Source organism: Clavelina lepadiformis, chromosome 3 (assembly GCF_947623445.1).
Source record: "Clavelina lepadiformis chromosome 3, kaClaLepa1.1, whole genome shotgun sequence".
In the NCBI taxonomy this organism is placed as follows: domain Eukaryota; kingdom Metazoa; phylum Chordata; class Ascidiacea; order Aplousobranchia; family Clavelinidae; genus Clavelina; species Clavelina lepadiformis.
In genome coordinates, this window is record NC_135242.1 from 5,930,714 (window position 1) to 5,948,796 (window position 18,083).

Here is an 18,083-nt window from a genome sequence, read left to right on the forward strand (position 1 = left end):
CTTACTGTGCTATTATACCTGCTGGTGATAACTTAAACGTGTCTGATGTGCCATTAGTAGTTGATAAAGTAACTTTCGATGGTTGCTGTATTTTTGAAACTATTTTGCATTTTCAGGCTCATCTTCGAACAATTAATGCGTGTAAACTGCAGCTGATTGGAGATGCCAAATGTTTAGCATTGCCTTTATATATACAAAGGGTGATTACTTTAAATGCGATGATGGTATAATCTTTGGAATCTGGTAGGCTACTTGTTACACCCGTGTGTAGTTCATATAGACCTCTTAACGCTTCCCTTGCCAAACAAAGCTTGCAGTAAAAACCCCTGTTCATTCAAATAAATCGTCATGCAATTAGTTTTTGTTTAGTCTGCTTCATTCCGGTTTAAGATGTGGCGCCGAATTTAACAAGACAATTACTTTCGCAAATGCAAAAATTGTATGGCTTTGTTTTTGTTAGACGGTGATTGTCAGAAAGGGTAGACTGATACTGCGGAATTGCACCAGATTAAGGCTGACCTTTGTTCATGCTGAAATTTAGTCATGTGCCTCATTAGCGACATAGGTTGGTATCCTATATGGCTCTACAGTGATTGCACACGTTCGGGCTTGGAAACTACACGAAAAAGTACTGTAATGCATAAGGAAATACGTGCGTACGTACAGAATTTTTTGTAATAAAGCTGTCAGGGTAAGACCATTAGGTTGGATAATGCTGCTCGCACTAACGTAATAAAAGTGGCATTACTGGGCAATGTTCCTTTACGAACACTATTTTAGGGGCAACTGTCGTTTTCACATCTTGATTACTTTTTGTTCATCGCATTTTGTCTTGTATGATTACTTATCAGTTATATGATCTAGGAAAACATATTTAGCCTAATAGATGGGTTATATGATTCTTTGGTTACAGTACATGTCATCAAAATCGTTTCATATGGCATTTCAAAACTTTACACCATTAATAACTAGTTAGGATAAGTATTAGAATACATTTCATAATTCGCCCATGTTTTTCGGGATGGTCAAACGCGGAAATTAAACAAATTCTATAACCCTTCGTCCGCCTCTGATTCCGTGACTGACTTCACCAAACAAGTACTACAATACATACGTAAATACCCACGAATGTACATAAAATGTACCCTACGCAATTATATTTAACCACGAACACAAATTCAGTCACTCTAACATGGCGTTGAGTGCCGAATAACTCCCCAGTTAAAGTCGAGTATCGGAGGAAAGAGTTTACTTTGAGTGTGGACATCTGTCTCCGGGCTCAGTAATAAGGGGGCGCCAAATTAGGTCGGAATTTTTTATAACGGAACCGTCAGGATAAGACTATTTGGCTGCGTAATGTTATGCTGGCACTAACGTAACAGTAACACGAGGGGTATTATTGGGCTGTGCCCCTTCACAAATACAAATTTTGGGGCCATTGCCGTTTTCACATTTCCATTCCCGTTCGTTCAACGCATTTTATTGTGTGCTATTACTTATCCGCTATATGATCTCGGAAAACATATTTAGTCTTATAGGTGAGACAAACCTCATCAAGATTGTCGTATACGGCAAAATTTTAGGTCATAAATTCCCGTGTTACATTAAAATACATTTCATTTAAAGCAAATTTTGAGCCAACTAAAAACCCAATATGTGCCTCGTGCATTTTGGACAAGATTGTCGTTTGCGGGAATTAAGCAATTTTCATTATAGTTTTCTCTTTCGGTGTCCCTTTCCCTCATTCATCTTGATAATGTTATTCTATCAGACAAAATACAGACAGTGGAATCGCGACAACAATTTTTAGTGATTTTGTAACAGTGATGGAAGCAAATCAATGGTTGTGAGTTGTGACACGAGTTAAGTCACAGTACCGGAGTCTATCATAGACTGTCTGTGAACTACGGACCAAGGTAAAGTCAGCCGACCTTTTCGTTTGTAGCATGCCGTCTACCACGGGTGACATGTTACAAATTACTTCAAACAAAGCTTGAAATGAAAAGAAAAGGTAAATAATGCCTTATTTGGCAACAAAACATTCTCCTGTATATAAAAAAGTATGGTTTATCTTGCCTGTTCATCTTTTAATGCCCTACAATTAAGCTATCTTCAAGAGCCACAATGTGGCTCAAAATAGTTTTGGAGCTGAGCCAATGGCACAAAAGGGTGGCTCAGAGCATAAAACCCGGTCTCAGTTTTCATTATAAAGGTAATGCAGAAGAGAGCCATTGTGGTAAATAAATTTTGGGTAGGCTACGCTCAGAGATGTGGAAATATGAAAGTGTCGCGCATAAACCTAAGTCTTAATACGAAAGCCTTGACAGCCTGCAGGGAGGAGGTGAAAACAGAAAGGGCCTACTTCGAGACGTAAATTGTATAAGGCTTTACTTCTCATTATACTATATTGCCTAAGCTATATAGACCCGGTGTTTGCTAGATGTTTGTCTGCATGTGTACCATACAAAGACTGTAGTCGAGGCCTAACCCAGTGCGTCTGTGCCTCTCTTGTTGAATTTCTAAACTCAGTAGACTATAGGGCATAACCTAGGCCTATATGGCTTAGTCAATGAAGGCTAGGCTAAACGCAAAACCTGTGAATCTGCGATCTCTGTATGTATAAAAAAGAAACTCGTGCACATTTTCATATAAAAAAAAAAACAGAAAAGCGTAATAGCAAAACTGACTTCCCTCCTTTTTAGAATTCTCAGTCTTCCTCTGAAGTTGACGTTTGGGTGCAACAAGCATATAGGCAGTAGGCTATAGGCCTAGACTAAGGTTTAAAGTTTTAAAGGTGCAATTGCCTATATTGAAAAGAGTATAACCTTGCATCTGTATGCACCAAATTTTGAAACGTGCATGCTGATATTTTCTATCTTCACACTGATTTCTAATAAATACTGGTAAACAAAGAATTGAGGCTTCAGTAGCCTACATGCCATCGCACCAAAATCTGCATCTTACATGTACAAATTCCCATCAAAAACTGCCGTACTTTGCGGTTAGGGTAGTTACCTTGTTTTCCATTATGGATTGTATATATGCATGTGTGTGTGAGATTAAATTGTATATTAGGCCTAGTGATATAATTAATAGATTAGAAATCAAACCCTTTATTTTTTCATTAAAAATGTGTTGAACAACGTCTCACTTAAATTTTTGGTAATATAAGCTAAGTATCAGGATTCATTGGACTACAGAGTATGGCAATTTTCATCGAGATCTTGTGAGTGCTGAAGCAAAATTGTGGTGTGCAAAGAAGCAGCTGGTGTGCACTGTAACTCATTGCCCAAGCATGTTCGGCCTTTGTGCTGGACAACGTGCGGGTGTGCTCCTTCCATGCTCTGCAGTCTGGAGGATTCTGACTGTAAACCTATATACAAGGAAAATCTTAAAGGGTCAACTTCTCTTTAAACACTACATACATAAAATTACAACGCGTAGTAAACTGATTGTGAGATTGGTTAAAGTTTAATTGTGATATGTCTTCTTAGATGCTCTGAAGCTTCATGTATATAGATGGTTTGATACTTTGATCAACTTGGTTTTGTGAATTCAACTCCAACTATGATGAATGTAAACTTTTACGGTACTGAGCTTGAGTCATGCAGTGAGAGCACGGCAGCTGCTGCATGTGTTGCTGCTGGTGGCACATCTGAAACTGGTAGACTGCAAAGCAATGCTCAACAGTTTCACGATGACCTGCACACCAAAGAAGCTTTAGCTGCAATGAACACACTGAGAAAGTAAAACATTCAGTTTTGTGTTGCAAGCAATCACCATTAAGGTTAAGCTTATAAAATTAACTAAATATAGTGTTCTAAAATTATTTTTCAGGAATGATGTATTGTGTGACTTAGTCTTGGTTGCATCAGATGTGGAACTACCTGTTCATAAACTGGTCATGGCAGCTGGGTCACCATATTTCATGGCGATGTTTAATAGTACTTATATATAATCATTATAATAAACTTAGTTAGCTGTGATTTAGCACACTAGCGTTAATTTCACATATTCCCTTCAGTGATTTATTTTGTGGTGAAGGAAAAGTTATATCTATCATAAAATTTAAACTCACAGGTAAAATGAGTGAAAGCACAGCTTATAAAGTTCAGCTGAAAGGAATTGAAGGCAAAGCTCTCATACAACTGATTGAGTATGTTTACACAGCACAAATTGAAGTTACAGAAGAAAATGTTCAGGCTTTGCTTCCAGCTGCAAGCCTTCTTGAGGTTTGGATTAAAGTACTGTGCTAAATAGTGATATGACAAGCATATTAATCTTGCTAAGGCTTACGTTTGACATAGGGAAGTTTTGCCAAAGATAGTTACATATATATGTGATTCATTTAAATCTGAAATTTCAAATAGGTATAAAACTATAATTATTAATGTAATGGGGAGGCACTTAAAGACATTCTTTACAAAATCAGCCTTAATAAAATGAAAATAATATTTGCAACAGAATTGTATTATTTGTGAAATGAAGTAAGATACAAAAATGTATTTAGCTGACCTTTGTTCGGGAATCATGCTGCTGTTTTCTGCAGTCACAACTTCATCCGTCAAACTGCCTTGGAATAAGACAGTTTGCTGACATCCATGCTTGCTCTGATTTATTTACACATGCTCGCTCGTTCACAGGTGGATACTATTTTTTGCAATATGTTTTTTCTCAAACTTCAGTTTCCATTTTTCCTCTTTCCACTATGCTTTATTCTTACATGTTTGTTTTAAACATGCTACAATGATTTTTCTTACTGTGAGCAGATTGTTTTCTGCTGTCCAGCAACTATTTTCGTTATTGATGTTTTTGCCACAAGGTTTTAACAACCTGATGCTTCACACCAAATGATAACACCTCATGGCATTTGACACAATAAACATAGTTTTATCGTAATTTAACCTGCTAATTTAAACTTTAGAGCAACATTTTTCTGATGTTGTGAGAGGTGAAGAATTTCACAATCTTTCTTGCCAACAAGTTTGTGAGTTGATAAACAGTGATCAACTGTCTGTGTCATCTGAAGAAATGGTTTGTAAATATTTAAATACCTAAAATATCCTAAGACCAACTGAAATGAACTTATATTTTATCAGTTTTATTTTTACATTTCATTCATATATAAATATCAGGCTTTAGCATAATCAATATTATTAGGTCAACAAATTTTTACACTAATTTTCAAATTTCAATTTAAAATAATGTTATACTGTATGTTTGAAATGTTTAAAGGTATTCGAAGCTGTGGTTGGGTGGGTTCGTAGTGACATAGCCAGTCGCTCTCAATTTATGCCAAGGTTATTGGAACATGTACGCCTTCCATTGATGCCCAGTGACTACCTGGTTGAGGTAATGTTGTTATGTTTTTTGTTGTTTGTTTTTCATTTGTATTAGTAAAAAACCTTAGTTGGAACCCATGCTGTTGATTCTCAATAGTATTTGCGTATTATCATGAATTTGTGATAATTTTGTATCTTTGCTGAATCTACAATTAATTATTGTGTACTTTATGTGAAATTGTTCAATGCTGGTTGTTTCTATGCTGGTGGCCGGTGGTGTTTGCTGATGGAATGAGTTACAATGAATAATTTATTGCTTATCGGCTTCATTGCTTGTGTGCTGATATAATAGTGTTAAAACTGTCGCCCATAAAACGGCTTCAGTAGCACTCAATTCAGTGTTCATAGTTTTTGCGATATGATCAGTTGGAAATTATTTACAACTTCATGTTATATATAGTCCATTAACATAGCACAAAATGTTATTGGCACTTTTATACTCAAGCCTCATTGCAATATGTTGTAGAGTATCATTGTATCATTACATTGTTGTCAGTGGTGATTTTTTTATAGAGGGTAGAGCAAGAGACACTTGTGAAGAATAATGATCTTTGCAAAGATTTTTTAATTGAAGCCATGAAATATCATCTCTTAAGTCCCGAACATCGAGCCACCATGAAAATTTCAAGAACAAGACCTAGAACTCCCAAAGGAATGCCAAAGGTCTGATATGTATGTACAGTTTGCAGTTGTTACAAATGGAATGTCCTCATAACAATACCGTTGTTGGAAAGGTTTATGCATATGGGGGAATAGTTGCACTTGTACAAATCAGTACTAAAATATCAAATTGGCTATGAAACTAGGTTTCTAAACTTTTTTCACCGTAGGAGGTTAATACAATAAAAAGTGGTTGTACTAGTACAGATACTTAATGAAGAAATGTTTTGTAACTTGCAGACCATGTATGTTGTTGGAGGACAGGCACCAAAAGCGATCCGATCAGTTGAATGTTACGATTTTAAAGAAGACCGTTGGCATCAGGTGTCAGAGATGACTTCTCGAAGATGCAGAGCCGGAATATCTGTTTTTCAGGTTTTTGATTACAACAATTTCTTTTGCCTATTTGGTGTTTCTAATTCCTTTTTATATCGTTTCTAACTTTTTTATTGCTTAATATAACTTCTCTTTTCTATATTGTATGTTTTGTGTTGACATTGCCGTTATGATTTAGTAGTGACTTGATGATTGCTATGTTGTTTGAAATATATTTCAGCTGTTTCAAGCCTGTTTTGAAAAGTTTCGTTGAAACTTGAAAGACTTTGCATAGCTTATGGTCAAAACATTTTATTTTGACTTTACTATCTCACAATCAGTACCAACATATCTTTATCTTAGAATGCACTTACATGAAATTTTGTTTTGGTGCTGCTGGATTCAGTTAACCTCTGATTGTATGTACGCTTGTACAGGGCAGTATATGGGCAGTTGGTGGTTTCAACGGATCTTTAAGAGTGCGCACTGTTGATAAATACGATCCGTTGACAGACTGCTGGACTACTGGCCCATCGATGGATGCAAGACGATCCACGCTTGGAGCCGCCGTTTTGCACGATATGTTGTTTGCTGTGGGTGGATTTGACGGCTCGTCTGGTAAGAGTTAATGAAGGTGAAAGTAAACCGAGTTAAAATTATTTGTGACCAATTTTTTTCTTACTAGGTGTACAGGGAAATATTTAAAAAATTCCGAAATCTAACACGAAGACACTCTGGCTATGTTTTATGTGTATTATTTTTTGCAGGTCTCAATACTGCTGAAGTCTTTGATCCAAAGCTAAATGAATGGAGGGCCATTGCTTCAATGAACACACGGCGCAGTAGCGTCGGAGTTGCCGTCCTTGGTGGTAAGCTGCATTAAGACCTCAGCGATTTCGCATAAACAAAAGCACCTAGAGCTTTTTGTGTATGCTTTCATAGCAATAATGTACTACAGTATACCTAATTCTATGTAGTCATTGTTATTGATAGATTGCCTGATAACGTAGAACCATCGAACGTTTTGTATTGATTCATATCCGTTTTACTTCTGAAGCAGATATTGGTAGACGAGGGCTGCATAAATTGATTTTAGCACGTTACCAGAACCAACACCGTAACTGATATTTTTATCGCCATATGCCCACCAAAACTATATCAGTTGCACTACTTGCAACGTGCGCCGAAAGATTCGAGGTTTACCTCATTTGCCAGCAGTTTGTTCCGTGCGCAAAAACACCGTTGTGGCACTTGGCGGTGACTATTTCGATACCGTGTATACCAATCCCGAGGCGCAAGTTGTACTGAACAAAATTGAGATCTTTTGCAGCCGACAATGTACATGTAATTTTCGGTATTTGGACTCAGCTTAAAGGCTAGTTGTAAAAATTTTTGTCTGTATTTCTAGGTCTTTTATACGCTGTTGGCGGTTACGACGGTGTGTCAAGAAACTGTCTTGTATCTGTGGAGTGTTATTCAACGGTCACCAAAAGCTGGGCTTTTGTTGCGGATATGAGCACTCGACGGAGTGGAGCCGGTTTGTCATCTTCATAATTAAGAGAATAATTAATGTTGCTGCATTGATACTTATTTCGATATCATCTTAATTTGTCTTCTCGTCTGCAATGTGTGCTCTGGAAATAGAATTGTACTAATTGTCAGTAGGACACATGCTGATTGACACAGCAGTCTTAGTTGATTGTTTCTGTGCGTTGTTGGACGACAATTACTTTCGGAAACTGACTAAGCGATTGCAAAGTAAAATCTGAAACACATCATCTCCATACGAGCTAAAATTGAAAGTTTTTATAATGAAACAAAACTTTCACTGAACCAGAAAATGTTAATCTTGCTCAAAAATGGGATTCTTCATCAAAAACTGAACAACCTATCCATATCACAGGTGTTGGGGTGGTGGACGGGCTACTGTATGCAGTTGGCGGACACGACGGTCCCTTGGTGAAGAAAAGCGCCGAAGTTTACAATCCAGCTACCAACAGCTGGTCTCCCATAGGCGACATGAACATGTGTCGTCGAAACGCAGGTCTGTTAAAGGACAATGGTAACTAACTCGATAACTGGCCGGTGTGATTGCTAAACGGGTTACATGTAAAAAGGATTATTTTCGGTAACTGGTGATGTTAGCCGATGACGTTGTCTTTAGAGAAATAAGTAGACGGAACGGTTTGCTGGTACCGGGTTCAAGGAAATGTAGATTAAACGTTGTAATTAAGTTTTCGATAGATTTGAATGAAACATATCACGTATTGAGTGTTCGTGGTAGGCACTTGATCATGGCACGAATTCGCTAACAGTCAAGTGCCCCCAGGTCAACGCCAAAGCTCAGTGTGATTATGAGAAGGTATGCTGATAAGTTATCGCTGTACCCGAGTCCATATTCAACTGGACCCGCCAGATGTTTTAATTGTATTTTCAAGCTTTAACGCGATTTGTGTAAGGTCCATAATTCCTGAACGTTTAAGGTATTGACAAATATCAAATTATTGAATATTATGCAATTAATTATTAAAACACTCAATGTAGCATTGCTACCAAGACTGGCGCTTCGTTTCCAAATATTTTGTTTTCCGCCCGTGCATCATTTGAAAAGCGGCATAATCAAGCACTAGAATCATTTTGACTTAGTTTTAGTTCAGCGTTCTTTAACAGGAATTAAGCAGAGCCCTAATGGTCCGCTTTGCATTCAAAGGGGTTCCACATCGCATTTTTGGAGAAATAGTGTTTTGCAATTTGTAAACCAATTTAATTACCAGGATAATAACTGTCGCACTAATAACCATTCAAATGCTGTCAACCTCCGCAATATTACATAAAATTACCCGATATTAGCTCCAATTAATCGGCTAACAGAAAATGTCTGAATCATTCAGGATATAGTTTTTACAGTTTATGCCACCATCACCTATAGCCTAAGTTGTAGGCTAGCTCTAGTGCAAGCAGTACAAGGTAGTACTGTGCTTGCATTTTACGCTACTAAAATCAATACGATGGACGCGTTTTATGCGGATGCGGTAAAGCCGGGCGTTTGAATTACTTGCGTAAACGACAAACTACTCGTTGATGCGGTCAGAAATAGCTACTTGGTTTTATCACCCATAACTTGATCAACATGTTTCGCTATTACAATAGTTTTCAAAGCTATGGTTCGATGCGACCCTGCCCGGAATCAGTAAATAGTTTTAGTAACTCGCTGGTGGTCGCTATTTGAACAAACAGTAATAGTGGCCGAAATGTTGCCAAGTTTTACTTGACTCCCATAAGGAATGCCTCTTTTGTAAGTGACCATGGGAACGACTTCATTGTGTATATTGTAATCTTTGCCCACTTTTGCGGTTTAGAAACACTTCCCCAAAGGCGCAGTTTAGCCTCGATTTATTTCTCGGGGGAAGCGTGCTTTTTGGTATCGACAGTCTCAAGCTCGGAACTTCGGAAGAGTCACAAGCTAAAACTTTTAAATGTTTTTAGGCGTCGCATCTGTGAACGGCCTCTTATACGTAGTAGGCGGAGACGATGGATCCTGTAATCTCGTTTCGGTGGAGTATTACAACCCCCGTACTGACTCCTGGACACTCTTGCCGACCACGATGAGCACAGGACGATCGTATGCCGGAGTTGCGGTCATCGACAAACTTTTATAATCTCTCAAGTCGGTCTGAAGCACCCAGATGTACTACGTAACATGCAAGGCTTCTTATAACAAGTAGACATTAGAGAGTATTTTGCGTTTAAGCGCCTTCGTGCAATACTCGTTAAAAACGGTTTTCTGGCCCATCCAATTTAAACGAATTACTGTGATTTTTCATTTTTTGCAACTTAAGTAATGTCACTCGTTTTTTCCACCTTAAAAACGGCCACCTTTTGTCAATGGCATTTTTGTTAGACGGTTTTCGAATACCGCTGTTTTGTTCCTTTTTCTTTTTACCTGTTTTTCCGTAGTTTGTAACTACAACGTTTTTGCTATGAAAAAATGCAAGATAGTGCTAAAGTTCCGAGGACGCTTATGTTGGTTCTAATCGCGCTGTTTCATCAAATAACTTTTTTAACTCATTCACGTAATGCAGCCACGATTGAGCCAGAATTTCCGCTAGATGACGCCGAAGATACTTGCACTTATAGCTGATCTTCGTGACAAGGCCAGTTCGCCTTTTATCGGAGTTTGGTTCTTCGACAAAACGCCGGTCATTTTCTAGGTTACGCATCTGTGACCTATTCTTAAATATCCACCATGTGGACTTGAGATAGAGTCATTATTAGAAAAAAATGCTATTTGATTGTGACGATTGTTTCATCGCTTGGAGCTGGTGCGATTTTGTTCTTAATGTGCAGAACCGTTTTTTCAAATTTGTACATCAATTTTCATGCTATTGCTTTAGCGTTTCTTATCGTCGTTTTCAACTCATTTATTTTCGTTAGACAACGAATTTATTTTAAAACAAATTATGTTCGCAAGTTTCACCACAAGCTACTTGCTGTGTTTTACGTGCTATTTTTGGAGCAACAAAATTTCTTTGTTTTCGTCATACCAATTAGGAATACTTTGTTCCAGCGAATTTACCTCGGTATGTGGCCTATACCTATTTGCGGTACCAAGCTTTATTGTTCTTTTGTTGAATATAAAAAATTTTCTCGAAATCTGTAGATGTTTAACGATGGAAGAGAACGTTCCGTTTCGACAAATCTTTCCAAGGCAGGTTAAAATATTTGAACACGTAAGAGTGTAGTAAGGTAGTAACGACATTCCCACAATTTTTTCTAAGGGGAAGTGCTGTTCGAAATGACTGTTTTTAGTGGTTCCCACACTTGGGTATTATTTGGGTGGGAACGCACATTTTTTTGCATTACACCCTGAACGTAAGGGTACCTATAGTCCACAATAGTATAATAGCCTTTCATCCACTAATACCATTCCCCAGAATGTAAGAGCGAATGTTCCGTTGTCATGGAACGGTTGTTAGGATCGGCTTTTTAGAGGTGTCGCCCTTATTTGTTCTAGAACATTCCATGGCGTGGTTCAATGGTTAACAACTTCTACACTGTCTGTCACTGAAGGACGTGTGTAACCAGAAAAACGGATATTAGCGATCTCTGGGTGCCAGTGTCTAGGTTTATGAGTCATGATTTATATAATCTCGGGCAATGTTAACCTTTCTTATACAGTGAGACCTCGTTAATCCGGACCACTTCGTTTCGTCAAAAAATGTCGGTTTAGCGGGGTTTCCGGATTATCGGAAAGTAAAAAATCAATCAATCTTGCAAATGCAGTACCGTGTTCAAAACGCAGTATGCACCTTACTCCAATTCTAAGTACCGAGTTTCTGGCTGGACAGCAACTAAAATAAAATTACATTTTTTGTATGATCCGACCCAGTGTCGAACCCCAGAACCACCGTATTAAAGACGACTGTTCTAAGCCAGAAGTGACGAACATGCGGCCGCAAATCGGTTTGACAACCGCTCTTGCATGGCGAAGCATTCCGGCGGGACCAGCAGTTTTGAACTTTCTTTGACCTGTTTCTAGTCTTTGCGCAATGCGATATCAAAAGCTGATAGCACGATTGTGTTGCAGCAGTAGGCTATGTCTTCAATAGATTGTCGCACTCAACCGATGTACTGTACGTATTTTTTTGCGACCACGGAAGCGTTGTTTGTTACTGTTGATGAACAATTTATTTTTTCGTTTCTAAAATACTGTACAGTATTTCATGGTATGACTAAAAAGCTGTGCGGCTTACTCAGCTGTAACAAAGCTTTTTTTTTACAAAGCGCAATGCTGTACAGTACAGTACATATATTTTCATTTCTTGGTCTTTGCCTTTAGAAATGTTGAGGAAATTGCAATACATTTCAACAGTTAAAGCATGTGATATATTGAAGAACCGTGTCTTAATTTGCCCCTAGACAAATATATTTTTATTCAACTGGAAAGTGCTTATTTTTAATGAAAACTTTTACAGAATGCGTGAAATTTAACAAACGGCTTACACGTACGATAACTCATGTCATAGCCACAGACCTTACATTTCGTCTTGGGTTAAAACTTTTTTTGGGCGTTCCCTTTACTCTGCTCAAACATGACATCTCGTCGTTTAGGATGAAGTGCTCCATAAACTGAAGTCGACGCAATCATCTTGGATACACATTCTCAGCAAAATTCAGGCCTGTGATTGGACAGCAAAATCCGTGGACGCCCACACTTCATATTTGCTCTTTAACTGATATTAACCTAACGGGCGTTCCGAGTTATATACAAACATTATTATCATGTTTGCGAGACCAAAGAGGTCTTTAAACATTGCGTAAGAGATATTTTTCCCCGAAGTTTTACCATTTGCTAATAGTTCAAGCAATACTTGAAGTAGCCTTCTCATGATCAAAAGTACACGTTTTGCTAACAAAACACCCTAGACAAACAATGTTAACATTTCCTGTCTTTATGAGGGCGAATAACTGTAACCTTTTCTCTGATCTGGAGTTTGTCGCAAAAAAAAACAAAAACGATATCACGAAAATTTTTTGTCCTTTTTCCAGTGAGATTTCGCTACAACTCTGCCTACCATCATTTTTATAAGGTTTTCAGGCCAAGTTGCAAGAGAAATGTCGACTATAGTCCTGATATTGAATAGAATACCATTTTAAATTGGCAAAACCGCTTTAAATCATGATACAAAGCAGTGCTATGCAACAGTAATAATACAAAACATTGTTTGTTGAAATATATTTTCGTTCGTACAACTCCCGCTTAATTGTGACACAGACTTTAAATTCAAAAAATACCAAGAAATCAAATTTTTCGAAATATTCGCTCATCCGAAATGGTGGTTCCATATCATGCATAATGCGTCGTTTTATTCCTAAAACTAGAAGTTCCATTAGATAATTTTTAGAATATTTCCGTTTAAAGAGTACTTTCTTTTACAAATATTTGCAGTGTCGTAAAACAACTCCGAGCAATAAATTTTACCGGCTACGTGGGTGGAAGAGTCGATAAGCGTCCTCCGTTCATGGTTTAACATTTGCCAATACGTGAACGCCTGATAGGTAAATATCACAAGAAAAGACAGCATGATGGACGCTTTGTACAAGGCTTTGTTTACCATAAGTCTAATTAAATATTCCTTTCTTACTTGAAGGTAACACCTCTGTTACATATTTTCTTTGTCATAATGCAAGTTTTATAATCATGACGGCCGAGACGTCAGTTGGTGAAATTCAACCACCGCGTAAATTTATTTCTTTTAATAACGCCACATTGTCTAAACACGTGTTATAAGGAATTGTACACGTTTTACAAAAGCAATTCTTGGAAAAAAAAAGAATACCAAATTGCTATTTTTCATTTTTGTCGAAATTTTCAATACGTCATCTATTAACTCAACTTGTATCAAAAAAATCAGATATTTTGGTCTAAAATCTGTCACTTTTATTTGAATGAAAAACATGCTTTGAAACCTCTTTAGAAATGGCTTCCTAAAACATTTCATTTAACGCATTTCTGAATTGCAAAATTATTGTTTTAGACGCAAAGTAAGAAACGCAACTGTAGACGGCTGCAAAATAAACAATTGCAGAAGAATATGGTCTTCTACGTTGCTTGTGTACAACTATAATTCTTTTTTAACGACCAAAACCATGGTTTTTTCTCTGCAAAGCTATACAATATCAAATTAGCGCTGGGTTGATATACTATATCGTCATTGTAAAAAAATTACGTTATGGTAGATATTTTGAAAAAAATTCTACATTAGTCTTTGTAGTTTGGTAATAATTAATGATAAATTCCTTCTAAATATGTGATTTTTAATCTGTAACTTTATATTTTTACACAAAATAAAAGTAATGGGTATATAAATTGACCTCGAAGCCTTATGTTGAAGCATTTGGAGCTCATGTCTTGTGGTTTGTAAGATGATTGCATTATCCAATAGCAACGAGCTATGAGCATTGTTCGCTCTGTTTGCGCAGTGAAATGTATGTTTTTTGAACGGTTTTACAAACCTCTATATAAAGTACTTCATCTGTGATTACTCTGGATTTTATATCTTTGACTTCAACTTAGCTGTATATGGACTTGCATGTAAGAAAAGAGTTTAGTTTACCTGTAGAACAAACCGTCTAATTTGAAAGATAGACTAAAAGAAACCAACAAATTATAGCCTTTATAAATCAAATATTAATTTACCTTTTAGTTTATTTATAATAATCTATTTTAGTTTGTAGAAGAGATTAATCATGTAACAAACATAAGCACGATATACTGTTTTTCGATAAAAATGTCTTGTATGATACTGTTATTACGTCAAACCATGATTTATTTCTTCTTTTTTAGAGATTCCTTTTTTGCAGTAAATCTGTATCATTTTGTATAAACCAGATTTGTTCTAACGAAACATGAAGCAGCTGTTAGTTTTGCTCTGCATTGCTAGCATCGCTCTTTCTGCTCCACTTGCTGGTAATGTGTCCTGATAAATACTTTGTATTAGTACTTCAAACTTGTTTTAACTTAATATAATTGAATAATGAAAATTTTTTTGGTTGCTCATATAGCATTTAGGGTAAGTTAAGCATTAGTCGAAAGGTTTGCAAAATAAAATGGTTGCTATTTTTACAGCTCTTGCATTTATTCTTTGAAAAATTTTTTTGCAGATAATACAAGGGAGGATGATGAAATAAGTAAGTTGCTGTGTTTTAGGTTGTTAAACTTTCTTGCATCTGATCTGCGATTTCGGGTTTTTTCGACAATGAGTAGGCCTATGTTTTGTTTTGTCAATTTTATATTACAGTAAAGAAAAGTTTAGTTGGCATTTTTTGTTCTGTAATGTAAGCTTTCATTTTAATTTGTGTTCTAGACAAGGTAGATAAACGGTTCTTTCACTACGGAGCACAACATCAATCCCAATCTCAAGGTCAGGTTGGTGGAGGTTTTGGCGCACAACATCAATCCCAATCTCAAGGTCAGGTTGGTGGAGGTTTTGGTGCACAACATCAATCCCAATCTCAAGGTCAGGTTGGTGGAGGTTTTGGCGCACAACATCAATCCCAATCTCAAGGTCAGGTTGGTGGAGGTTTTGGCGCACAACATCAATCCCAATCTCAATTAGGTCATTATGGTGGAGGTTTTGGTGCACAACATCAATCCCAATCTCAAGGTCAGCTTGGTGGAGGTTTTGGCGCACAACATCAATCCCAATCTCAAGGTCAGGTTGGTGGAGGTTTTGGCGCACAACATCAATCCCAATCTCAAGGTCAGGTTGGTGGAGGTTTTGGTGCACAACATCAATCCCAATCTCAAGGTCATTATGGTGGAGGTTTTGGTGCACAACATCAATCCCAATCTCAAAGTCAGGTCGGACATGGAGGTGCATACCAGGGCCAGTCGCAATCCCAATCGCAATACGGTCATAGTGGAGGTACCTTATATAAGCGAATTTTTCAATCTCAAAGACAAAATCAGGTTCAAAAAGGAAATGGCAAAAAGCAAAAACAAAACCAGAATCAAATGCAGATAGGATGGGGTAAAGGAAATAAGCAATCCCAAAGTCAATCTCAATCTCAAGGCAAATGGGGTAAAGGAAAGAATTTCCAAACTCAAAGTCAAATTCAATCTCAAGGCAAATGGGGTAAAGGAAATAAGCAATCCCAAAGTCAATCTCAATCTCAAGGCAAATGGGGTAAAGGAAAGAATTTCCAAACTCAAAGTCAAATTCAATCTCAAGGCAAATCGGGCAAAGGAAATAAGCAATCCCAAAGTCAATCTCAATCTCAAGGCAAATGGGGTAAAGGAAAGAATTTCCAAACTCAAAGTCAAATTCAATCTCAAGGCAAATGGGGTAAAGGAAATAAGCAATCCCAAAGTCAATCTCAATCTCAAGGCAAATGGGGTAAAGGAAAGAATTTCCAAACTCAAAGTCAAATTCAATCTCAAGGCAAATGGGGCAAAGGAAAGAATTTCCAGGCTCAAAGTCAATCTCAACTCCAAGGATGATGACCAATAAAAAGAAAATCCAACCTCAAATCCAATTTTAAGGACATTAGTTACTGAATAGACAAGAAAATCTTGAGATTGGAGTGATTTTAATGATTTAATTAGAAGTTATATATATAATTAATCATTGCAATTGTTACTCTAAATCGTGTTTTTTATGTTTTACAGTTTCAATGGTTCATTCTGTAGAAACTTTAACATGAAAATAGAAAATCACAATTGCACTTGTAAGTCCCAATGCATTAATTAGCAAATTTGTTGATATTTACAGAGGGCAGCTTGTTCAAGCATTATGTTCAATTTTAAAGGGTTTTAAAATCTAACGTTGTATTTATAAATCACCCAGTAAAAGAAAGGAGTTTTCTGGTCTGCAGTTTGTGGATTTACAGGAAAAATATTAGTCATTTTGACACGAGATTGATTGTGATTGTGATTCTGTTTTTATTTCAAACAAATTGGTCGCCGCCTGTTCCCACAGACACAGTAGCGGTAAACATATAAAGGACCAGCAAATAACAAAAATCAGTTTTAAGCACTTTACAAAATTATAAGTAGGCCTATAGTTAACTGTGCAGCGTGCCAACTTTATTTTAATATAAGCGCCACGACATATTCAACACAGTGTTCTGAATAAAGAAATTATAGTTAACCGTAAACTCCAAAGCTGTAGAGGTAAAAATAAAAAACAAACTTGAAGACCCGCAACATGTAAGCTATTTAGTGAATCATAAAAAAAGTTGTAGTACAAATAGTATACTTGCATCGGAAGTTCAGTTATATCATATTTTGCTGCTGCAAAACCGAGCAAAGACAATGTTTTAGGAACCTACAACGAAACACAGGTATAGGGAGTATACAGTGCAGAATGCTTGACCATTGTAGAATGTTATTTTTTCTTTGTCCAAAATTTCGAATCCTATTGCACAATAATCTGAAAGGTTTGTCAAAGCAGGTTTTTCTTCATCCTTACAATAGGTGTTTAAAGTGGTTAAAGATTCATGTAAGATGGCGATTGGTAATTTGTCATGATGCGATTTCAATTCATGACGACTTTAACGTATGCATTTCTTGATTTGCCGGATAGTAATAGCAAAATCTACAACAAAGTTGACTGCGTTTGCCCATGAAAGTATTTAATTATGAAATAAAATCCGGTTTCTGGCCAGATTTGAAAAAAACATAAATAAGTTACATTCGATTGTTCTCGCTAGATATATATGGATTCACTGCTCTAGCTATAATAATGTAATGCTTTTCTATAAATTGTGCGCCGACATTGTCAGCTGCATTCGAAATGCAAAGATAACAAGAGCTTGGACATGCTGCAGCGAGGATGGCATCGGCTAATATCACTGCTTTAATGTCTCAGCGAAAAACAGCTATTGACGGCACTAGAGTGATGATAAACGACCAATTACGTAATAGTTATAATGCAGTGGAAACTCAAAAAAGAAATTAGGTAATCCATTTAAAGAAAGATGTGATTGTAAATATATGACTTTAGACATGCCAAATTTAAACCCTTTCAAATATATCGGCCGTGAAAAAAACGACACGTAAATCAAGGCGACTATAAACTTCTCACAGGTATGTGAATTTGAAAGGGGAGTAGTAAAATACTTAATGTCACTCTAAAATTTAGTGCTGCTTATACTAAATATAATGATTAATTTCACTCATTGTCCGTTTTATAAAAAATGCATTTGTCGAACCAAATTTTTCAGTTTGGACACAATTTATGATAAAATTCATTTGATATCGAG

The 18,083-nt window shown here is 36.8% G+C and overlaps 2 protein-coding genes across 4 annotated transcripts; both read left to right on the forward strand.

Moving 5' to 3' along the window:
* The first annotated feature begins 1,749 nt into the window (after positions 1–1,749).
* On the forward strand, positions 1,750–10,799 carry LOC143449314 (kelch-like protein 3). 2 transcript variants are annotated; one of them, XM_076949462.1, is made up of 14 exons: positions 1,750–2,011; positions 3,495–3,746; positions 3,838–3,944; positions 4,081–4,232; positions 4,511–4,643; positions 4,925–5,034; positions 5,236–5,352; positions 5,856–6,005; positions 6,243–6,377; positions 6,755–6,935; positions 7,085–7,186; positions 7,726–7,854; positions 8,221–8,361; positions 9,804–10,799. In XM_076949462.1, the coding sequence occupies exons 2-14, from the start codon at positions 3,568–3,570 to the stop codon at positions 9,974–9,976; spliced, it is 1,809 nt and encodes a 602-aa protein (XP_076805577.1). In that variant the 5' UTR covers positions 1,750–2,011; positions 3,495–3,567; the 3' UTR covers positions 9,977–10,799. The 2 variants fall into 2 exon arrangements, with proteins under 2 accessions (XP_076805577.1, XP_076805576.1); XM_076949461.1 differs by having other exon boundaries at positions 1,750–3,746.
* Positions 10,800–14,662: 3,863 nt separating this feature from the next.
* Positions 14,663–16,688, forward strand: LOC143450392 (uncharacterized). 2 transcript variants are annotated; one of them, XM_076950913.1, is made up of 4 exons: positions 14,663–14,787; positions 14,982–15,008; positions 15,185–15,845; positions 15,897–16,688. In XM_076950913.1, exons 1-4 carry the CDS (start codon positions 14,727–14,729, stop codon positions 16,318–16,320), a joined length of 1,173 nt encoding a protein of 390 aa, XP_076807028.1. In that variant the 5' UTR covers positions 14,663–14,726; the 3' UTR covers positions 16,321–16,688. The 2 variants fall into 2 exon arrangements, with proteins under 2 accessions (XP_076807028.1, XP_076807027.1); XM_076950912.1 differs by having other exon boundaries at positions 15,185–16,688.
* Positions 16,689–18,083: the final 1,395 nt, after the last annotated feature.

Coding starts and splice junctions, on each gene's coding strand:
- LOC143449314 (XM_076949461.1), top strand. CDS start 3,568: ATGATGAATGTAAACTTTTACGGTACTGAGCTTGAGTCATGCAGTGAG. Junction 4,644..4,924: donor ACATGCTCGCTCGTTCACAG/GTGGATACTATT, acceptor TTTAAACTTTAG/AGCAACATTTTTCTGATGTT. Junction 6,006..6,242: donor CTCCCAAAGGAATGCCAAAG/GTCTGATATGTA, acceptor TGTAACTTGCAG/ACCATGTATGTTGTTGGAGG.
- LOC143450392 (XM_076950912.1), top strand. CDS start 14,727: ATGAAGCAGCTGTTAGTTTTGCTCTGCATTGCTAGCATCGCTCTTTCT. Junction 14,788..14,981: donor TCTTTCTGCTCCACTTGCTG/GTAATGTGTCCT, acceptor ATTTTTTTGCAG/ATAATACAAGGGAGGATGAT. Junction 15,009..15,184: donor AAGGGAGGATGATGAAATAA/GTAAGTTGCTGT, acceptor TTTGTGTTCTAG/ACAAGGTAGATAAACGGTTC.